At 42.0% G+C, this 25,843-nt stretch overlaps 2 protein-coding genes across 9 annotated transcripts in view; one reads left to right on the forward strand and one right to left on the reverse strand.

The window, feature by feature from the left end:
* Positions 1-554: 554 nt before the first annotated feature.
* OXSM (3-oxoacyl-ACP synthase, mitochondrial) lies at positions 555-9,192 on the reverse strand. Of its 5 annotated transcripts, XM_045007116.1 has the most exons (4): positions 8,785-8,976; positions 5,569-5,727; positions 4,711-5,059; positions 555-1,881 (listed from the first exon to the last, which is right to left on the reverse strand). In XM_045007116.1, exons 2-4 carry the CDS (start codon positions 5,603-5,605, stop codon positions 1,479-1,481), a joined length of 789 nt encoding a protein of 262 aa, XP_044863051.1. In that variant the 5' UTR covers positions 5,606-5,727; positions 8,785-8,976; the 3' UTR covers positions 555-1,478. The 5 variants fall into 5 exon arrangements, with proteins under 5 accessions (XP_044863051.1, XP_044863050.1, XP_044863049.1 ...); XM_045007115.1 differs by lacking the exon at positions 8,785-8,976 and adding an exon at positions 9,138-9,192 and having other exon boundaries at positions 4,711-5,727; XM_045007114.1 differs by lacking the exon at positions 8,785-8,976 and adding an exon at positions 9,070-9,136 and having other exon boundaries at positions 4,711-5,727.
* Positions 9,193-13,104: 3,912 nt separating this feature from the next.
* Positions 13,105-25,843, forward strand: part of NGLY1 (N-glycanase 1) — a 47,812-nt gene continuing 35,073 nt past the window's right edge. The window contains exons 1-3 of one of the 4 annotated variants that reach the window (XM_045007561.1): positions 13,105-13,657; positions 14,723-14,837; positions 21,111-21,353. In XM_045007561.1, coding sequence (XP_044863496.1) covers positions 13,530-13,657; positions 14,723-14,837; positions 21,111-21,353 — 486 coding nt within the window. In that variant the 5' untranslated portion in view covers positions 13,105-13,529. Of the gene's footprint in view, positions 13,658-13,690; positions 13,708-13,829; positions 13,862-14,722; positions 14,838-21,110; positions 21,354-25,843 lie in introns of those variants that run through there. The other 3 variants (XM_045007560.1, XM_045007563.1, XM_045007562.1) reach the window with 3 other exon arrangements.

Below are 25,843 nucleotides of genomic sequence, written 5' to 3' on the forward strand. Positions count from 1 at the left end.
AAAGGAATACTGTCAAGATAAACATGACATATTATTAGAAAACAGAAGCTGCGTTTCTATGCACTCTAAGGGCTAGTCTACACTTACATGCCAGTTCGACGTGGATAGTTCGACTTTTCGGAGTTTGAACTATCGCGTCTAATATAGACGCGATAGTTCAAACTCCGGAAGCGCTCCGTTCGACTCCGGTACTCCACCACTGCAAACGGCGGTGGCGGAGTCGACCTTGGAGCCGCGGAGTTCGGTTCCGCGGCGTCTGGACGGGTGAGTACTTCGAACTAGGGTACTTCGAATTCAGCTACGCTATTCACATAGCTGAATTTGCGTACCCTAGTTCGACACCCGTTCTTAGTGTAGACCAGGCCTAACTTGCAAGGTGCTGAACTCACTTAACAGCCATTGATTTCAATGGCAATATATCCCACATTAACTGTACAGGTTAGTAAAATTGAATTTTGAAAATATAATTTACTTTTCACTATTTATGCTATATACCTTTGTATAATCACTTATCATGGAAAATTAAAATAGATGAGTCAGTGACAGACAGGATCTGGAATATCTGAACTGCAAACAGGAGGGGAATTTTTATTTATTTTAAATCTTTCTATTAAAATTTAAAACAAAATCAGGATTACCAATACATATAAAGAAAACACAAAACCATCATGCTTTCAAATCAAATAAATTTCTGTTCACTGTTAAATCCTTTGAGGAAAAGGCAATTCAGCTGAGTCTACTTCTTTGATGTTCCAAAAGATATAGCACTGATGTAAATAAAGCCCTCAGTTTTGACAGATTCCCCCTCACTTAGAATAGCTGAAATAGGTTTATTTTTCTGTCTAGCTGAGCCACATCTTTACCAAACCATTTGCAAGAATAATTCCATTTAGATTCTACTTTTACATCACAAAAAAAAAAAGAGAGAGCAATTAATAGTTGTTTTTTTTTAACAGTGGCATGTACTTTTGAATATTTAATATAAAAAGATTTTAGAGCATTTCCAACTTTAATACCTTTCTTTTTAAAATAAGACATTCCTAATTAAAGTGCTGAATTTGGTATTTCAAAGTTCTGCATAATCAGAAGTAATGCAAACAATATCTTAAAGGAGAGAATGAGATGAATGGGGTTGTTGATCAAACAGGAGTTGTAATATTAAGGACTAAATCCTGCCAAGTGCAGAACATCCTAACCTCCCAGTGAAGTGAATGAAATCAAAGAAAGCACTTAGCATTTGCAAGATCAGACTCTAAAAGAGCAATACTCATTCTTTTGTAGTTTGAAGTATAAATAGGTAAGCGCTGTAAGACTTAAAAAAGAAAAAAATAAGCAAGTCTCCAATGTGACTGAATAAAAAGGTACGTGGTTCATGTAAAAAGTGTTACAGTACAAAACATAATGAAGTCCACAAATCATTTTTCAGGGCATTTACCAATTTGCATTTGTAGTATTTACACACACATACACATTGTAAGTTAAACATTAGCAAAGCACAGTGTTGCATTACTACCACCAAAGCCAAATGAATTAGTAAGAGCAATGCGTCGTTTTTCACTTTTCCAGTCTTGGGCTGTTAGCGGAACATAATTGAGATCAAACTCCGGCTCGGTTCTATCCAGGTTGAGAGTAGGTGGTAAAATTCCATGGTAACAGGACAGTGCAGTAAAAGCTGCCTCTATAGCCCCTGCAGCCCCCAGGAGATGTCCTGTTGCTCCCTTTGTTGAGGAAACTGCAAGAGTATATGCATGCTCTTTAAAAAGTCTCTTGATGGCTTGATTCTCAGCAGCATCTCCTAGTGGTGTAGAAGTGGCATGTGCATTGACATATGTTATATCCTCAGGACATATTCCAGAATCTTTTATTGCTGCAGACATACATCTAAGGAAAAAGAAAAATAGAGAGCTTGATTTCCCGCTGTCTTTTGTAGTCACTGCCATCTGTTCAGAGTGGAAATGGCTGTTAAATGCTTAAAATCAGAATGGTTGCATTTCACAGGCACTTTGCTCCAATATAAATGACTACACAAGATGCAAGGCAGAGCAGAATGAGACTCATTCACTTTATCAGCAACAGAAGAATAATATACACACTTAGATCTTGGTCATCTTAAATATTTTATTCTTCTATAGAATATATTGACTGGAATTAAAGTCTACAGTGGAAAAACTGTTATACCACAGGTTGAAAAAGGGGATATAATGAATGAAGCCACAGATCACAGATATAATTGTCCATTAGAGGTCTGTTTTTAATCCAAAGGTCAATCATTCTCCTTCTAAAATAAGTTTTATTATCTTAAAAATTATTTCCCCCAACTATTTTACAACTTCAATTACCCTCTGCTGAAGTTTCTCTAGTTTAGCCACCAGGTCAAAAGCAGAGTTCCCTCAGTGATTACAGCAACCATCTTGATCATAGGAAATTAAACAAAAAGTTTCCTAATTTTTACATTTTCTGTCCCTTGTGTTTATATTATTCCCTTTTGCTCACAACATCCCTAGCCACATCCTCACCACTGTTCAGAACTTTAGTGCAAATTGCTTTCTCCCCTGGAAAAAATCCAGAGAGGCAGGAAAAACTCACAGAAACTATATGCCCTTGACATTATATAAATTGGGACGCCAATAATTGATATACAGTAATAAGTGTAAAATACACATTTCAGATTTCTTTGCTAAAGTAAAACATAATAATTCATAATTTAAAATGTTTAATATAAAATTATCTATTTCCTGTTGTGAATTTAATTCATATTCTGCCACAATTATAAGATGCATATAGGAAAACTGTTACAAATATATAATCGTATCAGCTCAGTGGTGAAAAAAATCTGTAATTTGAGAGAAAGTTCATGGTTAATCTCAGTATTTTATCATAAATGTCTTAAATTCTAAATAAAAGTCTAAAGCAATTAAGTATGAACCAAGTGCTATAAAGAGAAAACTGGTAAATTAGTCTTCTACTTTAAAATCTGTTAACAAAGCAAAGATATGGTATTAAACACAGACCTCAGAACAACATAAAATATAGAGAACCACCTGTTTGGTCATTTAGTCCATTTCCTTGCCAGGGCAGTTCTTCCTTACAAAGGAAAAAATCCTGGGAGACATAGTATAGGTATATTAAGAACAGAAAAACTGAACTGACTATGAACTATTACTACAATAATAATTCTAATGGGGTCAGTACAATGCACTGGCTCATATAGGCACACTCAGCAAATCCAGATTATCAACAAATAGGTTTAGCTTTGATTAGGTGCCACTGTCATCCATGCTTTCACTTTTTATTTAGTTAGTATTCTTGGATTGTTTTACCATATTCATTTTTTCTTTGACCATTTCATATGGTAACAACAATATGACATAAACACAAAGGGCATCCCAGCTGCTATGAAAACCATTACTTTGAACTGATATGTAACATTTTTAGCATAATATTACAATAAACTATGAAGGTTAATAAAGCTACTACTGTACCTGTGAACTTTAGCAATGACCTATAGTCGGCCTACACAAGGCTCTCATACAGTAAATATATATATATATATATATATATATATATACACACACACACACACACACACAGGTAAGTTGTTTCATTGATAATTTAATTAATTATAGGGTATTTACACTATATACACAATATAAACATAAAATGTCAAAACAGTGAAACAGGAAAAAGGTATAAACTGTGTGTAAACTAGTTTCATAAAGAAGATTTTCTATTTCAGTAATGGATAGAGCAACATGCCTTCTTTTCCACAGATATGCCATGTAAAAGCAGGCTTGTTTTAAGACTGGCAAAAGATTGCTGAAAAATGGCATTATCCTATAAAAAATAAGACATTTAGTCAGCCTACAGTGTGAAAATATCTTAATTCTAGGCAGAGATCTGAGGACATATCAAAGTGAAAATCCAAAGTGCATTTCTGCTGTCTACATCCACCAGCTCTAACCTTTTCCACCAATACCACACTGAAGGCACTGAGTCTGCATTAAGATCCCAACCAAGCAAGATACTTAAAACATGCCTCTATTTGAACCATGTGCTTTGCATAGACACATCTACGGAACTTGTTCAAACCAAGTCCAAAATCTTTTTGAGAGCATTTTAACTATTCACACTGATAATATCCAAGGTAATTATTCTGGGAATTGACATTCTCCAACTATTACACAATTGCTAATGTACTATTTCGGAGTTCAATGTGGGCTAATTAAATAGCATTCCTAAATAACACAGGTAGCAGCATTACCTGCTTTCATAGCTGAATATCTCTCCTCTTAAATACAGAGGTTCAAAAGTTTTTTTTGTATTCAGAGAGCCTTTAACATGTGGCTGTAGTTGGGAGTCATTTATGGTGTGAACAGCTGTGTACATTAAAAGTAAAAGTGAAATATTTTCCACATTGAATAAAACTTCCATAATATTACATAAGAAGGCTGAATCTAGTGAGACTACCTTCCCACAAGAAAAATAAGATAAAACCTTATAAAATCTTCCATTGTTCAGATTAAGCTTTCAGGCTTTTTGAAAATCTGCGTACCAATGTATTTTAAACACTCCCACACCAGTTAAAAGATATGTGGATGGTATTCATACTGAGATGCACAATATTTCTCTAGGCAAATTTACAGAGAATATTGACCAACAGAAAATAATAGTTTAATAATGTATCTGTCAAATTAATCTACAAATTCTTACCTAAAAGCACCATCTCCATCTGGATTAGGTGCTGTTATGTGGCAAGCATCACCAGAGAGTCCATAACCTAAAATTTCTGCATAGATCCTGGCTTCTCTTTGCATAGCATGTTCATATTCTTCCAACACCAACACAGCTGCACCCTCTCCCATTACAAATCCTTCTCTTTGTGAATGGAATGGTCGACATGCCAGTTTAGGGCTTGAGTTAAAGTTAGTGCTGAGTGCCCGAGCTCTTGCAAATGCAGCTATAGACAAGGGGCTAATAGAAGCCTCTGTTCCTCCAGCCAACATCACATCAGCATCACCATGGCCTATAAATCTAAAGGAATCTCCAACAGCATGTGCTCCTGTGGTACAAGCGGTTGAAACAGCATGATTGGGCCCTTTCAGCTGGTATCTAATGCTGATCTGACCTGCTGCCATATTGATTAAGATCTTAGGGATAAAGAATGGGCTGACTTTGTTATAACCTTTTGTTTTAAACGTCAAGCCTGTATTGGAAATATCTTCCAACGGAACCATTCCCATTCCAATTGCCACACCAGCAGTTAAGTGATCCAGTTCAGACTGTGGATGCCAGCCGGAGTCTTTTATTGCTAGCTCTGCAGCACCCAAGGCCATGATAGTGGCCAAAGACATGGATTTGCTTTCTGATTTTGACACAAAGTTTTCTTCACTGAACTGACCCTTGCCATTTCCTCTTGGCACACAAGCAGCCACTCTACATGGAACACTTGTATATTCTTCCCCATCCAGAGAGATAATCCCACTTTCTCCTTGGAGAAGGCGATTCCACACAAATTGAATCCCAACGCCAAGAGGAGACACTAAACCAATACCTGTGACAACTACTCGCCTTTGACGTTTGGAAAGTGACTTGGTGCTGAAACCATTTTTGCCACTTCTTAAACATTGATGTAATTTGGGACTCCGGTGATGAAAATTTACAATTTTTAAGAAATCTGCTAAGCACTGTGAGATCATGGTGGAGATCAGGGTAACTTGAAATATGTTTCTGTAACAGGTAAAAAAGGTAACAATGAAATAGCTGATGTAAAAAGCATTTAAGGTACAGTAAAATTAGGCCTTGCCTTTTAAATGCATGAGTTTTCTAAATTGCAGAGAATGGTGTTTTCTGGGTGACTAGTGCCCTATCATGGCTATTTATTACATAAGTTAAGGACCTCATCATAACCTTTATGGGAGACAGCATAGTCTAGGGGATGGGACACTAGACTGGGAGTTAGGAGACTTGGATTCTGTTTCCAGCTCTACCACAGATCTGATACCTTGGCAAGTCACTTCACCTCTCTATGCCTCTTTCCCCTCACATCTTTTGTCTATCTTGTTCATTTAGACTGTTAGCTCTCTGGGACAAGGACAGGGATCTCTTACAATGTGTTCGTACACCTATTACACTTGGGCCTCAATCTCGGATGGTATTGTAACACAAATAAATAAGAGCCGTCACTTGGGTATCCCTTACTTTGCACTTCTATAGAGATTTATACTTTCAATATGCTGTAAAAATATTAACTAATCCTTTGGTTGCCCTTAATGTTAGTTTAACATTGTATTTGAATGAATATCGATTTATATTGTGCAAAAATTGCTTTGCTCTATCACGCCATTTTTGATTTAACAACTTAATAAAATCAGATTTTTCACATTTGAGATAAAGTTTAATCAAAAAACTAACTATAAATTTAGATAATTAAATTCTATAAATTAGTCCCTAATTGAAACTACATTGTTGCTAACTGGGGAAAAAGTTATTTAAAGTCATATAGTATATATCAAAATGCTGTGGAACATATTAAGTAGTTAATTTACATTTATTAAAAATGTAGTACAGTTGCGATTTAGAAAGCCATGAAATATGGCCATTTGCTCTTTTTAAGCAATTATTTGAAGTGTCTCCAAAACACCATATTTCACACAATCAAATGTATTTGCCTTCATCAAATGACTTCTATGCCATTAGTTGTATTGGTATAGTGAAAATAAATGCACTGGAATATAATGCTGTTACAGGATTAATAGCTCTCACTTTGAAAATAACCATATCTAGCATCATAAAATTTTGCATTATTATATTAATGTTTAGTACACCTTCAGCTGAAGAATCTCGTATTGATCACTGTTAAAGAATTAGATACTAGATTATTGGTCTGATCTGGTTTGGCAATTTGTATTCCTGTTGTGCAGATGCTCATGAGAGTATTATTTGGCTTGCAGGAACTTTATTATCTGTGATGATACACAAGAAAGAAATAACCCAACTTGACTATTAAGTGTCCAAGTAGAGTTTGCAGGGCTTCCAATTAGAAAATAACCATTTTCTCTTCTAAATGGAGCAAATTTGGTTTGACATCCACGAGAAACAAATAACCTTGGAACCCCCACTATCCCATTTTTTTACCAAATAATTTTTCCGAGGGGAACTGCACTTGGAGATAATATTGTTGTAATAGAATGCTGTTACCTACTCCTGCTGCTAGATAAAGAGTTGGATGGTTATTTTTGAACAGAGTTTTAATCCTGTGACAGCATCTGGTTCTAGTGCCTTTATTTCTATTGTGCTAAATGTTTAAAGGTATGATGTTATTTTATATGGGTAAAAACATGTAATTGTATAACAGTAGATATTTTGGATGTTGGCCTTGTTGTTTTTGCCAAGGACAAGTACTAGAACTTCTCTCACTTTTTTCTTATAATGTTTCCTCTTCATACATATGGCCAAAGGCAAAACAAAGAGCACTGAAAGGACAGGGAAACCTATTTTATATTTTTTATGTAGCTTCTTCAAGTTTGGTGAAGATCTTTTCCAGTTGGAATGAGTGGGAAGAAAAACTGAAAGTATGGTAATTTTATTTCCTGTGAAAACAGGCTGCAAAACACTATTGGTATTAAATTCACAAGAGCAGCATGTTGTATCTTTAAGGCTGCTGCTTTCACTTTTATATTCTGCTGTGGGTCAACAGTCAGCATATTTGGCAGCCAGACTTCAGGATTTGGCATAATACGCTGGGTTTCTCAAACTTCATTGCACCGCAACCCCCTTCTGGTAACAAAAATTACATTACCCCAGAAGGAGGGACTGAGCTTGCCCAAGCCCTGCTGTCCCAGGGGGGGGGGGGGGGGGGCAAGGCCAAAGCGGGAGCTCCACCACACCAGCAGAGGGGGAGGGGGCCTGTACCCTGAGCCCCGCTGCCCAGGGCTGAAGCTGTTGGGCTTTGGCCCAGACCCCAGCAAGCCTAAGCCAGCTCCAGTGACCGGGGTCACAACCAACCCACAGTTTGAGAACCACTGAATATATTGTCAGAGTAAACCTTATAACAAGCTATGTTCTGAAAAAACAATGCTTAGTCACTACCTTCATTTAATGGCTATTAATGTTCCATAAAAAGAAATAAATGTTAATCTAACATTAAGGGCAATCACAGGATTGGTTAATATTTTTTACAGCATACTGAAAGTATAAATCTGTATAAAAGTGCAAAGTGAGGAATACCCAAGTGAAGGCTCTTATTTATTTGTGTTACAATACCAACAAGTTTCTAGCCCTTCTGACTGACTGTGGAGAAAGCTTCAAAAGGTGACCCCCCCCAGTGCACCCTAAAGGCTCATAAAGCAGAACACACACAAAAAAAAAAACAAAGCTATTATTTTACTTAATCTCATGATTTTAGAGCCAATATCATGATTTTGGTGTGCCTGACTCATGTTTTTTGAACATTTGGGGTTGGCAATACTGCTAGAGTAGCTGAGATTACATGGAATACTATTTTGTTACAGGGGGCAAACATCAACAATTCACAAAAGGAGTGGAGCCCTCCAAACTAAATAAACTAGAGGATATTTTACTGTTTTGCTTCCTCCCCTGGCTTCACTACCAGCCCCCAGGCACCGCATTGAAAATAGGGTTACCAGCCCTCCAGGATTGTCCTGGAGTCTCCAGGAATACAAGCTTAATCTTTAATTAAAATTTATGCCATGGGATGAAAACCTCCAGGAATGGACCCAACCAAAATTAGCAGCCCTATTTGAAAACAACAGTGGATTTTCAAACCTCACGCCTGCAAACACCTGGGGGCGAGGGAAGCGGTTACACCGCCTAGTTAGTGGAGGCCTCTCTCCAGTGACTCCAGCTCCAGCTCTAACGCTGCCTGCGCGGCCTGGCGGGCACAGGAGACGCTGGGACCGCAGCAGCAATGGCAGCGCTCGGGGGGAGGGGGCGCCGCTCAGACACCCGGCCTGTCCCTGGCTGTGGGTACAACAACCCCCCGCCCCGAAACAGCCCTGGCCCGTTTCCGGAGGGGCCAGGATCCCCCCCGCGCGCCCTTCCCGAACCTCCCTTTCATGTCATCCCATCCCTGAGATCGGCGCGGAAACAGGCACATTCCTCGGATGTCTGTATCTCACCTCCCCCTCTCCTCTGTGGGCAGCTCTGTCTCCCTCCCTTTCTCCAATGGCGGTGGGCTAAACCACGTGAGGAAAAAAAGGGGGGGAGGGTCTCAAACCTCGACAACCTGATAATCGACTGCCGATTCCTCGATTGGTCGGAAATGCCGGCACCAATCAAGAAATCGGCGCTGGATTGGTAGGGCATGTGACCCGCTGCTCCCTTGGCTTCTGCCTGTTTATCTGTGAGGCTGGGGCAGGGTAAGATGAGTGGTGTGTGTTTATCTTGCAGTCTCTGCTTGCGACACCAGTTAGAATCCCACCCATGACAATAAGTAGAGCCTTTCTTCAATTTGCCCTTAGGTGATGGAAATATTCTCCCTACTTATCTTAGAGCACAGCATGACCAGAATCCAAGAGCCATTAGGGTTATCTACAGAGACCAAAAAGAGGAGTCAGAACAAAAAACAACAAGGCAGATCCCTAGAAGGAGGAGCCATCAAGATTTTAAAAAGACATACAGAATAAAGTTATATTAAAAAGGAAATTAATAAAAAGAGCCAAGCACTCTCGAAAAAGTCACATCCAGAAATAGAAAACATGCAAAAGAGAGCACCAAGAACTCAAAAATTCACTTTCACTCACTTTATTTTTTTCACATCATCTTATTTAGTATTACACACATAAAACTATATTAAAAAGAACATTAAGGTTACAAATTCTGAAGTCAGGAAATGCTAGAATATTGCTTGTCCCCAAAAAAGTCTTTAATCACACAGTTAAAGTATATGCACAAGGGGGACAAATTAAGGTTGCACAGTATGTCCGTGCCCCCAGTCTCATTTTAACACGCCACACCTGCATCAGCTCCTCATTCCAGTCCCAGATCCCTGAGCGTCAAATCCCAGTCCTCTCCCACCCCCACCCTCTCGACTTCACCAACTCCCTTGGATTGGCAATTTATTCCTCCATATTCCAGTCAGGTAGCTAAGCTTCCTCCTCCTCCTCCTCTTCTCTGCCTGGATGCCAGCAGGGGGGCATTAAAAGCACAGGAAAGACAAGATCCTTGCTCTCAGTTCCCCTATCTGGCACTTCAGCAATCTCCAACTGTTGGGAAGACCAACTGAGAAAGTCCTGCTCAGCCTCTGCATACCTCTGATGGAGTCTGCCCACAGCAGATAGAATCTTCAGAGAAGTGAGCTGCCAAACTCCCCTGAGCATGTGTAAATTGAGATTTTCAGAGGCTCATAACTTTACCAAATTTGAGCAGATTTTCATGGGAATTGCAAAAAGGCACATCCCTGACACCAGGGCAACCTGCCCCCATCAAATTTCATGCCCTTACTCCAAAGTATGGAGGCACTAGAGTTGCTCATCAAAATGGTCATAAGATTTTTTTTAAACATGGGCAAAACATTTTTCCATAAAATTTTGTTCTAAGAAACAACAGAATTGTTTTTGCTGAAATTTTCCAAAAATAGTTCAGCCTGAGGCTGGCATCCCAGCATGGAAAATTTCAGCCCAAATGGTTACATTTGGCAAAGTTGTAAGCAACTGAAACCAGGGGCTTATAATGGAAAGTGTCCAGGCAACGTTAAAATGATGGATGTTGCTATCTGCGTTGCCTATAATAAACTCACTGATTCACCCTGTGCTCTTGCCCCAGTTTACTCATCTATAAAATGGGGATCACTTTACCTCACGGGGTGCTAAGGATTAATAAAACAAGCGGTGTTTTTTAAAACACTACGAAATTCTTGGATAAAAGCACCTGTAAATGTACATTATTTGGTAGGAGGAAGTTTCTCAGGTGTGTAAATGAGCTGCTCTAGTTCAAAGACCCTGGTGATCTTTGGCTTTCTGGGAGAAGAAACTGCAGAAACTGGTGTGCATGACTATCCCTAGAGCAGGGGTGACCAACCTGAGCCTGTGAAGGAGCCAGAATTTACCAATGTACATTGCCAAAGAGCCAAAGTAATATGTCAGCAGCCCCCATCAGCTCCCCCGCTGCCAGTGCCTTCCCTCCCTGCACCTCCTGATCAGCTGTTTCCTGGTGTGCAGGAAGCTGGGGGGGGGAAGGGGGAGGAGTGAGGGCACTGCAGGCTCAGGGGAGGGGGCGGGAAGAGGTGGAGAGAGGGCAGGGCCTGTGGCAGAGCCAGGGGTCGAGCAGTGAGCATCCCCTGGCCCATTGGAAAGTTGGCGCCTGTAGTTCCAGCCTCAGAGTAGGTGCCTATACAAGGAGTCGCATGTGTATCCGGAGCCACAGGTTGGCCACCCCCTGCCCTAGAGGTTCAATGTAAACAGACAAAAGTGAAATATACATTGTTCGTACTGGCAAAAGTTATTAAATGGGGTGCCATACTGATGGGAGGTCATCTAGTCCAACCCCAACTAAAATCATCCCAGCCAGGGCTTAGTCAGGGTACTTGCACATTTTACATACTCCTTGTGAAATGGGATGGATCTGTCCTTGTATGGTAAAAAATCCATTTTAGGGGTTTATAGGACCACAGTATTAGTGTAAGCAGAGTCAGGATGAGCCCCACCCTGACATCTGGTGGTAAATTATGGGGAGTGCGGAAAGAAGTTTAAAGTGTTGCATTGGTATTTTGGTTATTTGCATCAGCACTCCCACCCCACTTAGCATACCGCAAAGCAGCATGGGATGGTTATTTTCACAGCTGTGGGAGTCCCAATTTCATTGTTATTGGGGCAGGAGCAATAAAATGTTGTCACCCTGATTAAGTAAATGAGGAACTACAAAACTGTCTTATGATAGAGGGTTTCATTATCAATTAAATAGCACTTGCTAGACAAGGGACATGGGTTCCAAAACCCAGTTGAGAGAGAGAGGTGCGCTGGGGACAGGTATCTGTACTGGGTGGTGTAGGTTTCTTGTGTGAGCCAGAAGCACCAGTTCCACCTGTGTCTCTCTCCACTATAGAATGTCAGAGCTAATTTTTGATTCCCTTAAGAATCTAGATACAGGTTACTGAGCTGAACGCACTGGGGCTCCCCTACTATGAGCTGGAATCACTGAAAAGCTGGACTTGCTGAGCTGAGAGCACTGTGCTAATGAGTGGGGGGAGCCTGAAGCAATACCGTGGAGCAGTTTGTGCAGCCACTGAGTGAGTGGAGCCAAGCAGCTCGCGAGGACGGCTGGAGTGGCTCACAGGACAGCTGGTGGACCAGAGCAGCTGGCAGAGCGGAGCAGCCCACAGAGCAAGCGGAGCTGAGCTGTTTGCGGGGACGACTAATGGAAGCAGAACCCCACGAAGAGGCAGGGCAGTTGGTCCCGAAACCATGTAAGGTGCCCCTTTCTACCCAGGCTGGGGAGGGGGACCTCTGCAGAGAGACTCTTGCACCCTGGGGCTGCACTGACCCCAAGACAGAGACTTTTGGATTGTGGGACTTTTGGGACTGTGGGTGATTTGGGGGTTGCTGGACTCAAGGGCCCCAAGAGAAGGACACGGCCCAATTTGCTGGGGTGGGTCTTTGCTCAGGGTTTGACCCATGAACTCTAGCTGAGGTATTTTCCCAATTTAATGCTTGTTGTTTATCATGTAATTAAACCTTTTCTGCTACACCAAGACTCTGTGCTTGCGAGAGGGGAAGTATTGCCTCTTCGAGGAGCCCAGGGGTGTGTGTAAGATTTTCCCAGGTCACTGGGTGGGGGCTTGAGCTGGTTTTGCATTATGTTGTGGGGAAGGGACCCCTATGTATTGAACCCGGCCCTTGCTGCTATCGTTTCGGCCCGGCAGAAGGGTTACATTAGAAAAGGACAAGCAGCTTCAAAATTACTTTAAAAGCAAAGCAATCAGACCACACCATGTAGAAACTGACCGAGAGAAATTCTTTTTTATTTTGTACACTACATACACCTAGGGCCCAATTTTCAGAGACTACACACCACAACCTCAAGGGAAACTGCACAAGGTTAGTACATCTGAAAATCAGACCCATAAAATACATTTGTAGCTAAAGGGGTAAAAAAAAAAAGGGGTGAGACTCACCAGGATATATATTTTTAAAGGACCCATTTTTAATTAAATGTAACTCAATCTAACAGATTTATTTGAAAATTCTCAGAAAATTCAAAATTCACTCCGATTCTGTGCGGTAAATTTGGGGAAAGAGGCACTATATTTGTCATAGAAAACAAGGACGTTGAATCCTAGAGTTAAGTGGAAAAACTCAGCGCAAATTAGCTATGGAGGCACTGAGTGTGCTACTAATGAAGCTGTTGAAACTGAAAGGGAAACTTGCCCGCCCGCTCCACGTTCAGCCGCAGGGTGGGTCAGCAGGTCCCGGATCTGGGAGCAAGCGAGCGGGCGGGCGCGCGCACGCTAGACGGCAGCGCCCGCTCACTGGGGAGGACACCCTCCCCTCCCCCGCCCCCAGGAAAGTAGCACGATGGCGGCCGCGGGGGGTCCCCCCGCGCCACCGCACTCTCGAGCCGTGGGTGAGCTCTGCCAGAACGCCCGAGACACCTTCCTGGAGGCCTCGCGGCTACTGCTCACTTACGCGGACAATATCCTCAGGTGAGCAGGGCGGACGGGCCCGCGAAGCTGCGGCGGACGCGCCGGGCGGGGTCAGTCAGGTCACCGTCCCCGTGGCGGGTATAAATCTTCTGACTCACGATCTGCGGGCTGGCGGGGGGCGCCGCGGGGGGCACCCAGCGGGAGGGGCTGCTGACTCAGCAGGGGAGGCGGTGGCGCTGACCGCAGATCTCTGCCCCCCGTTGGGTCAGTTGCACCCGCTTTTCCCTTAGCGAGCAGAGCTCCTGCTGCGGGGGCAGAGCTTCCCCTTCCGAGCCCACGCGGTGTCGGCCCAAGCAGCGTGTCGCTGCCGCCTCCTGCTGGGCCTAGGCCCGGCCTTGTGACCTGCCTCCCGCCCCTGCCCGGCACCCACTTGGACGGGCCCACCTGGCAGCCCTTTACTCCCCTCTCCTGGGGCTGGACAGGGTGAGGGCAGGAGATTGACATTTAATGAGTCAGTTGAGTTTCCCACCCTGAGGGTGCAGGTCTTGTGCATTTCACACCTGTCCCCCAAGCGCGCACGCAGTCTGTGAGCGGTTTGGGTGTTTAAACTGTGCCTATCACCGTGGTATTCTAGCATCATGGTATTCACATGGTATTGCACAGTATTTTGCCATGTGGGACATGGTGGGGAATGTACAGTAAACGGACACTCATCCCAAGGCAGGCAGTCATTGAGCAGGACCCTATTATGCTAGGTGCTGTACAAACACACACAAAAAGAAGGCCCCTAGCCCAGAGAGTACAAATGTAAATGTAAGACAGATGGACACAGACAGATTGGGGAGGACAAGGAAACAATGAGAGAGTATTAGTCAGTATTATGACCAGTGATGTCAGCACAGCAGTGGCCTAACCTATGTCAAGATTTTTGTAGGATGTAGATTTAGAAATGACCTTTCATGGGCTGCCTACACTCTGTACATAAAAGCAAGTCTAAGTTTCTTAGCTTCTAAAAAATGTTAACACCCTGAAAAATCCAGCGAGAGGTGTCACTACCCACACTGTAAATTTCCAAGTTTTTTTAGCTGATGACATAATTGTTTTAATTTTTTTAATCCCTATCAGACATCCAAATGAAGAAAAATATAGGTCTATTCGGATTGGAAACCCAGCGTTTTCTACTCGGTTGTTACCTGTCAGAGGAGCAGTTGAATGTTTGTTTGAAATGGGATTTGAAGAGGTGAGTATTTTAGATGTTTGTCTTCCAGGTTTGTTTTATCCTGTTATAACTTCAGCAGTGTTTCATCTACAGTATAACAGGTGATTTGTCCTTCTTCCGGTTCACGCTTAACTTTACAATTGCAAGGTGATAGGGCCTTCTCTAGGGCTGCACCTGAACATGGTGGAAAGGCTTGTGTGTTCCAATGACCCTGAGAGCTATGCTGTAGTAGTTTAACTCCTAGTAGAGCCACTCCAACTGGACAGAAGGTAGACATCAGACAAAAAGTCCATTATTGGGATTAACCAGATTCCTTAGCCCTGGTAGGCAGCTGGTCTAAGGAGATATACCAATCTCCTAGAACTGGAAGGGACCTTGAAAGGTCATTGAGTCCAGCCCCCTGCCTTCACTAGCAGGACCAATTTTTGCCCCAGATCCCTAAGTGGCCTCCTCAAGGATTGAACTCACAACCCTGGGTATAGCAGGCCAATGCTCAAACCTAAGGAGAAAGTATAGTCTGTATTCAAACTGAGGTTGTCCGACATGCTAGCCTATCCTGGCCCGTGGACTTCAGTGGAGCAGCTGCTTTCTGCTTCAATTTGCAGTGGCATTAGCAAGCTATCTTTGGCACTGCTGCACAGCTCGGGCATTGGGCTGTGGTCACTTTGGCCTTCAGTGGGTTCTGCGAGCAATTTTCTCGATTTTCAGAGGGGTAGCCGTGTTAGTCTGGATCTGTAAAAGCAGCAAAGAATCCTGTGGCACCTTATAGACTAACAGATGTTTTGCAGCATGAGCTTTCGTGGGTGAATACCCACTTCTTCGGATGCAAGGCCACGAAAGCTCATGCTGCAAAACGTCTGTTAGTCTATAAGGTGCCACAGGATTCTTTGCTGCTTTCTCAATTTTGTTTCACGTACACCTTGCAAAGACTTGTGTTGTCAATCCACGCGTTGCAGTCTTCTGCACCAGTGGACAGAATAGCCAGCAAGGACTACAAAAGTGATTTTTTCCTCCCTTGGCATTCACCTCTTGTCAACCGTTGAAAATAGCCCACTTCAACCTTAATTGAATTGGCTCGTTAGCACTGACCCCCCCTCCCCACTTGGTAAGGCAACTCCCATCTTTTTATGTGCTTTGTATTTATACCTGCCTACTGTATTTTCCACTCCATGAATCTGCTGAAGTGGGTTTTAGCCCACGAAAGCTTATGCCCAAATAAATTGGTTAGTCTCTAAGGTGCCACAAGGACTCCTCGTTGTTTTTAAGGACAGGAGAATGTGACTAGTCATGCTCAACCTAGTACCACTTTAAACAATTCTTTGTGCAGGTCCATAGTCCTTATTCCTTGCTATCTCTTCACTCATTCTGTTCTGTGAAAGTCCTGTGGTGATGGGAACAGGGGGCTCCTAGTCACAAACCTGCAGTTAGGCAGTGCCAGTGTGAGGGTTGTTTGTTGTTGACTTGGAGTGATCTTGGAATCCATATCCTTCTCATGCGACAGATCAGCCCTCTTTAAAGATAGTGCTGCTCTCCCTAATACAGGGAAGGGGGAGAAATGGATCCCTAAATATCGCTCACTCCATTATCAGTTTACTAGTATGCCATGACTAGCTGGTCAAGCAGCATGTGGTTGAAAAGAAGCATCACACACAGAACACTGACCTTTGCAGCCTGGAAATGTCTCCACTCTTTCTGATGATGATGGTGGGCTTGGAAAGTACACTGCAGTCCTTGGAAGAGACCTTGCCAAATACAGCATTGATATAGCTGCACCAAGTGAGACACATCTCCCAGGCAAGTCCCATCTTGAAGAGGTCTGTGCTGGATACACATTTGCTGGATAGGCAAGTCTGCAGAAGAGTGGAGACTATCGGGAGTGAGCTTTGCTATTTGGATGTCTATTGCGCGTGCACACCTGGTTGTGTACCAAAAGGAATAAATGATCACCTGATTTTCCTTCACCTCAGCTTGACATCTGCATGTCATGTAACAGTGCATATGTACTGATGGTGACATGTTCTGACATTGTCAAAGTCTTCATAGACTTTTTCTTTGACAATGCCATAAACTCAGCTCATCAGTGCGACAAATTAATCATTCTAGGCAATTTTAACGTCCAAGTTGGTTGCAATCACAAAGCTTTGCCTAAAATAAATTGGTGAACGAGGTGTGGGTACAAATGGCACACTATTCCTCACAAAAGTGCATGGAGAATTAGCTAGTCATCACAAACATATTTCAACAAGCAGCAAAGTGCAAAACAACATGGATGCATCCCTCGTTGTATACCAATGCAATCATTGGGATGTGATAATCACCTGTGCAATGCAGGGAGCTGCATGCTGTCTGATCATCAGCTCATGAGATGTAAAGTGACACTAACCCTCCAGTTGAAAGAGCGCAGATGTTGTCAATTTCCAATATCTACGCTCAGTGTGCATGTGTTGAAATCTGAGCTCACGTGTACAAAGCTTGTTTAAAAAATTTCATGAAGTTCTCCTCACACTTTGAGTCAGACTCTGTCTGGTCATCTTTTCAGGAAACAGTGTTCAATGCATCTAAAGAGGGAGCATCAGGAATGATTTGACAACAATGATGCTGATATAAAGCAACTCTTGACATCCATGCATGCTCTTCACACATGGATAAATTATAAAAACTCATCTGTTAAAAAGATGGTGTATTCACATACAAAGTGTAATGTGCAAGCTAAGCTTCGCCACATGAAGGATAGCTGGTGGAAAATGAAAGCCAACCACCTTCAATCAGTGGCAAACAAGACCCCAACCAGGTTTTGGATGAGTTGAAGACTCTGTATGGCAAGGATCCCCAACGCGGTGCCCACTGGTGCCATGGCGCCCGCGCCATCTAAGTGCACCCGTGTATTGGCCGGTGGACAAACATCTGCTGAAATGCCGCCGACAAGCTGCGTCATCCAGAAGCATCGCCGCCGATTTTCGGCGGTATTTTGGCGGCGACGCCTCTGGATGACGTTACTTGGGGCATTTCGGCGGCGATGCCTATTGACGTTGCTGCTTGTCAGCGGATGCTCGTCCGCCGCTATGGTCCTCCGTGGCTCATTGAAAAAGGTTGGCGACCACTGCTGTATGGCCAGCAATCTAATGGGCTACCCCCATCCGGAATATAAATGATTCACTGCCACTGACTGATCGTGGACAAATTCTGTAATGATGAGGCGAGCACTTTAATAAGGCTCTGAACTGCCCATACACCAGGTTAGCATCAGCACCTGGTGATCTTGAACAACTTCCAATTCAAGACCAACTCTCAGTTCCACCAAATATATCTGAAGTATGGAAAGCTGTCAAGCAAATGTGAAACAGCAACGGATCAAGTACAGATGGTATTCCTGCAGAGATCTTCAAATGTGAGGGACATAGAATTGTAGGACTAGAAGGGAGCTGATCAGGAAGCTCACTTGGCCTCTGCTTAAAGTTTTGGGAACTGGAGCTGAAAGATGCCAACATTATTCACTTTTACAAAAGGAAAGCAGTCATGCTTCTTGCAATAACCATCGTGGCATCTCACTTCTTGCCACTGCAGGAAAGATACTCGCCTGAGTCATGCTAAACTAACTTACCGAACAACTTGCAGAGAAAATTGGCGTTTAGGCACTACGTGGCTTCTGTCCTGGGCATGGTACTTCAGACATGATCTTTTCACTCCAGCAAATACAGGAGAAATGTTGTGAACAGAATCAAGACCTATATGTAGTTTTTGTCAATCTTATTAAGACCTTTGACTCTGTAAATTGAGATGGCTTGTGGACTCCACAAGTTCAGTTTTCCCCCTACAAGTTTGTCAGTATTATTAAATCTTTTCATGCAGGAATTCAGGTTCGTGTCCTTGACCAATGCTGCTTCTCAGCTTCCTCTGTTGTCACCAAAAGAGTTAAAACAAGGCTGTGTTCTTACCCCAGTATTGTTTAGCATCATGTTTGCAGCTGTTCTAATAGATGCATTCAGAGACATTGATTGTAGTATGTATATGAAGTACCATATGGATGGAGGGGTCCTAAATCTGCATTGCCTGTGTGTAAAGACAAAAATTATGAAGATAACTATTCATGAATTACTATCACTGATGATTATTCTTTAGTGGCCCATAACCTCAGGGACATTCAGTTGCTCACTGATTGCTTTGTGTGTGCAGCCAAATATTTTGACTTAGTCAGCCTAAAGAATACAGAAGTGACTGTTCAGGCTCTACTGGTAAATACTGCAACTGCTCCTGTTGCCTATTGACTATGTACCACTCAAAGTTGTTGATAAATTTTGCTACCTACACAGTGTTTGCTTTTTGAAATACAGTGATGACAACATAATTACAATGATGATAACACCATTGGTGCAGTCAGTGATGCCTTCAGAGAATTTTAGCGTTTTCTCTGGCATGAATATCGTGTCAGGCTGCAAACCATAATTGATGTTTACCACTATGTATCATCACTACTACTCTCCTCTATGGCTGCAATACATGGACAACTTATCAGTGCCACATAAAATGCTTGGAGAAATTCCCTCTACAATTTCTACAGCAGATAACTGGAATTAAATGGCAAGATTTGATTCCAGACACCAAGGTCTTCGAGTGTTGCAGCATCAGACATTTAAGCTTTTATAGTGAGAGCACAGCTGAGATGCTGTGGTCCTATGGTCTGTATGTCTGACAGTAGAATACCAAAGGCTGTCTTTTACAGAGAATTGCAGACTGGAATACATTTTAGAGACAGACCAAGAAAATATTACAAAAACATTGGAAGGGGCCAAACTCCAATTTTGCAGAGTTGACCTCAACATCTGGGAGCTTTTAGCCCATGATCTGAATTGCTGCAAGCAAGGAGAAATGGGTGAGACATAAAGCTAAAAGCAGTGCATGTTCATCTACAATTGCCTTCACCCGTAGCACTTACAGATGGAGCTGCAGATCCAGAATTGGTTTATGGTCTTGTTGTGGGGCCTGAAACAAGTGATTAGCTCATCCGTTGAGCTTGACTGAAGACTCCATCAGATTCTACTTTCTAGCCATTTGCAGTTTAAGGAGCACTTTTCCTTTCATTTTGCATATCTTTACTTTGTCCATAAATATCTAGTGCCAAATAACAACATGAAAGTTAAGGAAAGCATCATCATAAATCTGTAGAGATAAGGTAAAAGAACATCCTGAGTGAAATCTTGGCCCTATTGCAGTCAGTGGGAGTTTTACCACTGATTTCAGTGGAGCCAGGATTTCACCCTTTGTGTGCTAATATGGCCCCATCACTGTAGCAGAAATAGAAGTAGAAATAGTTTCTAGTTTTAATTTGTGTATGGAATATTTGAGGGAAAGCTAAGCTGAAAAAACAAGGTTTGCTTTCAGCGCTGAATTTGGCTAGTTCAATTGTCACTCTTATCTCTTGTGGGGTTGAGTTCTCTAATCTAGGTCTAATGGTGGTGGGAGCTCTCTCTCTTGCAATTCTGAGCCTCCCTCTATTGGTCACACATTATAACTGCCCTGATGGAAAGTAGCTGTCACGGGAGAGCCTGACTGCAGAGGAAGAGGTAGTGCCTCAGGTTTCTAGGGCTAATCTCACGAAGAGGTCCAGGATAACACCTTGAATGGCACAGTATTAAATGGAGAATCCGTGTAGATAACTGCACTCCAGAGTGATTGTGTTTGGGAACCGGTGTTACTGGGCAAACTGCTGCTGTATTTTGTATGAGTTAGAGCTTTGAGAGTATGCTGCTTCATCTCTATACAAGTTGTGGTCATCAAGGTTGGAGGTCACAAACTTATTTTCAGTAGCCATCTGCAGGGTGTGTATATTCCACCTCTGTATGCTAGTCCATCTTTCTCGGGTGTTTGGAGAGGGGAAGAAATCCGAGTTACAGTTACCCCATCTCGCTTTGGCTGTTCTGGCTCAGCACTCTGCATGTTCGCACGATGGTCATTTCACTGCTTCTGGGATTCCTTTCAGGCTTGGCAGTTTCCTTACCAGCCTTCCCATTGCACAACTACTGCACAAGAGGAACTGGACACTTCCCCTTACTTCTGGAGTAATAAGATAAAAATAAAAACATGAGGCCCTTTTCCTCCTTCTCTTTTAATTCAAGCTGAAGATAGGCAAATATGTTAGAAACATTGAGATCTTGTTCCAGTTTTCCTCGGTCTCTATGGATAAAGATGCCTCTTCTCTCTGCAGCGAGGCCAGCAGAGAAAGGGTTAAACTGCATTGTTCTATTTGCATGCACTAAATACAGAAAAAATAACTTTTCTATGTTTTTTACATTTCAGGGAGAAACTCATCTTGTTTTTCCTAAGGAAGCCTCAATTGAACAACTCCACAAAATCCGAGATCTGATTGCTGGAGAGAGAAATAGCAGATTAAGTGAATCAAGTCAAACCCAAAGATCAGGATCTTCTCAAACTGTAACCAGTATGCAGCCTATTGTACCTCAGTCTTCAACAGCTGCTGACTCAACCCCAATTCCTGTCAGTAGGCAACTACAAACATCAACTGCACAATCTGCTGCAATGGTAAGCACCTTTTAAAATCTTCTTATAATACCTATCCTGTAAAAGGGATTGTATTTATAAGACTTGGAAAAACTTTCATGAGGGCAGAAGTAGAAATAACAACTAGAATACTGGGGACAACTGAAGATTTGATTCCCTTGATAACTTTCTTGGGAACATCTTTTCCCATTACCTTAATGAGGTTATGGAAGTTCTTTGTCTACATCCAGCCTCAAAGATGAATGTGCTATGGGCCCAGCAAGAACGAATGACACAACAGAAAAGGTCTTTGAGTGTGCAATTTCCAGAACAGGATTCACTGAATGTATGTTTTTTAGATGGAAAACTTTTCCAAAGTAACAATGGAATTTACACAAATCAACAGTCCATCCAGCTCAGTAACTTTTAGCCAAGAATGACCTATGCAGAATAGTTCAGAAGAAAACTCAATTTAAAAAAAAAATCCTGTTTGTGATAGGCAAGAAGTTCTCAGCTTTTTCATAGTCTGGACCCATCTTATTATCTTATGGGTGAATTTCCCTAGCATTTGCATTCATAACATTCGTTTGGTAATAAATACATAATTGTGTACAGCAGTTACATCAAGAAGTAAATATTAAGAAGGTATTATGTATTTTTAACTGGTTTGTATGTGATATACCAGCGGGAAATGAAGGCAGCCAACATCGTGTGATCAGCCAGCTCTCTACTGACCACCAGTGAATTCCACAAGTTGGTTAACTATATATTGTGGAAGTGTACCCTGTAGGGGTTTTTTTTATGCTTTGCCCTGGGATATTACAGTGTCTAAGACTAACTGTTAAGAAGTTAACATTCGTGGAATCAGTATAGAGGATGCTTAGCTTTTCAGTTAATCTTGTTTTTTTAACTTCAGTTCTTTAAAAATCCATATCCCCATTCTTTAAATTTCAGTTACGCTTCCTGAATTAACTCAAGTCTGTTTCTAAGAACTGTGTTTAGAATAGATTCTCTGCTTGTATACTTCAGAACAAGCTGTCCAAAGAAATTTTTTCCAAATGGTGTTTATAAGTGATGTTTCAACCATTATATGATGATGATGGGTTGGCTGGATGTTGCTGTTACTGTTGTGGATTTTATTGCCTCTTTAAATTGTCTTAAACTTCATCATTGTTGCTCTAATCTAAAGACTGAAAGTTAAGGTTAAGATTTTGTCACAAGTATTTTTAGTAGAAGTCACGGACAGGTCGGAGGCAATAAACAAAAATTCACTGAAACCTGTGACCTGTCCCTGTCTTTTTTACTAAATATACCAGGGGGTAGGAGGAGAAACACAGGAACTAACCGTCTGAGTCCCGTCAGCTGCTGCTCCAGTCCTGGGGGCTGTGGTGGGGGCAGTAGTCACGGAGGTTCGTTAAAGTCACAGAATTCATGACCTCCGTAACAAAATCATATCCTTACCTGATAGTATACCCTCACTATTGTATTCATATTTTTAAGATCTTACATATATAGCCATATATGGTTTTACTTCAGGGTCTTTTTCAGGAAAACAACCTAACCAACCTTTCTTTGTATAGTTTTGAAGCACTGATGGTTCTTCTTCCACCATTTTTTCAAAAGTGTCAGTTATGTAGAGGTCCTTTCCCCAATGCCAAACATTTTAGTTCATTCATTTTCGCTTTTAAGCTTCTCATTGGTAAATGAACAAACTCATGGTATCTATTTGTAAATATGTGCTTATTTTAATATATCTAGTTTTGCTAAAATTACTCCTAGTTTCCCTCCTTCCCTTTTCTCTGTTGCAACTGTTGCTGACTGATTCCCATGCTACTGAATGTGTAACTTGACTTCTGCTTATTAAAATTTTATTCTGTTTTTCAATCTTCTCTAATAAATTTCTTCCCACCACCCTTTTTTATCTTCATTGCCAGCAGTCTGGTTAAGATGGAAACCTTCCCTACAAGTTATCCAGTGCCTGAAATCAAAGCTCCTTTCTTTTCCATCTCATTTTTTCTCATTCGTACATTGATAATAATTCCCCCCCCCCCCCCCCCGAAGGCTTTTCTGGGATGTGATTCAAATGTTGAACATAGCCCATTTCACTTTCACAACAACCTACTCTTGAGCGGTTTCCTTCAGACAAAGTGAATCCAACTTTTGCATGTGAGATTAAGAGGATGGACCATAATTGTCCGAATTGTCCTTGTTCTTGACATTCAAACGTTCAGGGAACTTCTACTGATTTACAAACCTCTTCATGAGATAATTAAAAGCAACCCAGAAAAGATCATTTACGGTCCTGGTTTTCAGAAGTGCTGAGCACCCACAAATCCATCTGAAGTAAATGGAAGCTACAAGTGAAAATCAGATCTTTAAGCTTTATCAGTCAGTGTATGCCTAATGTCCATTCACATGGCAAGCAGTCAGTTTGACTATAGTTAGAAAAGGTACCAAGGATGTGCAAAACTCAGTGCTTCTGTAAAAAGATTAATGATCGTTAATAGTATAGCTCATTTCAGATTATTTCATTTTATAAATGTTAATTAAACCTTATAATATGCTTGTACATAAAGTATTATACCTATTTACAAATAAAAAAACAGAATCCCAGTTTGGGTTCAGTAACTTAAGTTCACCCAATGGTAGAACCAAACCCAAGAAGTCCTGACTTTAGCTTTTCGGTTCTACCTTATTTACAAAAAGGACCTAGATAATTTAAGTACAAAATGGTTTAATTCTCAAAGAGAGGAGGTAATATACAAAGAACTATCTACTTACCTACCTTAGGGTTTTATACTGCCTCCCATTGGTGTAGGATCTGAGCATCTTCCATGTAAAATCATTAGCAAAGTCTCTAGTAGATTCATCGGTTTTATTTCTCTTCACCCTTTATACAGTCAGAACTCTGTTTTGGGTAGGCTTTCTTTTGGTGGAAGTGATGGGAGGGAAGGAGTTGACGGGGGTGTTCAACTTGCAAGTGTCACTTATGGTGCAAAAGCTTCCTCTCTGAGAGCATTCCTATCATGTTGGGATGGGATACAAACCCATGCCTCCAGAGGATGCTGCAACCTGAGCGCAGCATCTTGTATTACTCAGCTACCCTGATGACCTGTGGCATGGGCATTCAGCTACCTGTCGTTGGAGAGGGCAGTGCTCAGCTGAAGTCAAGGTCTGCTCCCTCAGGAGATGGTCAGACGCTAGATTGCCTGATCTCTGCAAGATTGTTCCATAGCCAGGTCCTCTCAGAGAATGCTCTCAAATGCTTCATCCTGATCTGGGACAATGTAGATCATAAAGAAGAGTGCAGCTGTTGCAATGTTTCATAGATTGACATTTGGTCTTTGATGTAGCTGCGGCTTGATCTGTTGATTATTTTGAAAATTAGGATCAAGGCCTTTAAACTGGCATCAAAAGCTGACTGGGAGCCAGTGGAACGATGTGAGCACAGGCCTGGGTGTACTCAGTGTCTTAATCCATGGAGAAGGTGGGAAAATGCATTCTGTACCAGCTGGAGCCTGTGCACAGCCTTCACGTTCATTTTCAGCTGCAGCGAGTTACAGGAATCCTACGTGAAGGTGACAAATAGATGGATTACTGTGGCTAGGTATTCATCAGGGAAGAAGGGATGATGTTTCCTAGCAAGCTGGGGGTGAAAGAAGGCATTTCTGGAAATTGTGATGTTACCTAATCATCCAGGCTTAACAAGAAGTCAAACAAGAGCCGAAGACTCATATGTCCATGGCCATGAAGAAATCATCCTTTAGTGCCAGAAGAGCAGTTTATGCTGTGCCTTAGTCTGAACCTGATTGTGAGGCATCCAGGATGTTGGCACTTAGTAGTTACTACTTTCTTAATTATTTTGCTCAGGAACAGGAGGTTGGGGATATGATGGTGATTTGAGAGATCTTCAGGGTTGAGTGTTGGCTTCTTGAGGATTGGGTGAACTATTGTATTTTTTCCAGGAGCTTGGTTGATGTTTCTCTGAAGGAGGCTTGACTATTTCCATAAGGAGAGATATGGATCCATTTCACAGATTGTGGCTCTAATATTTCTTAGGAATTCTTGAGCTTTGTCTTGAGTGATGGAGCCAAAGTCAAGGGTAGTGGGGTAGATAATATTCTCTGGTCAGAGTGGAATTTTTTCCCAGTTAGCTCTATACACATTTGAATGATTTTTATCAGTGGAATACACTGAGAGCTCTTCACAGTGGTCAGTTCTGGGTCTGATGTCTGGGCTATGCCGTATGGGTTAATTAGACAGTTCGCTGCAAAATAGCTCAGCTGGTTGTGGTTCTGTTGAACTCATTGCAGAAAAGTGAATGGCTTGTTTTGCCTCCTTTACTGCAGTAGCACAGTCCTGTGACTGTTGTTTGTGCTGCTGCCAGAAAGGTTCAGAATGATTTTTGTGACACTCGCATTCTAGCTTTCTGCTTCTGCACTTCACCTGCCATAGTTCTTGGTGATCTTCAGGGTCAGTGTGGGGGAAAAATGGATGGTTTGGAGCCAGGGTAGTGGACAACAAGTGATTGT

Source organism: Mauremys mutica, chromosome 2, assembly GCF_020497125.1.
Source record: "Mauremys mutica isolate MM-2020 ecotype Southern chromosome 2, ASM2049712v1, whole genome shotgun sequence".
NCBI lineage: Eukaryota > Metazoa > Chordata > Testudines > Geoemydidae > Mauremys > Mauremys mutica.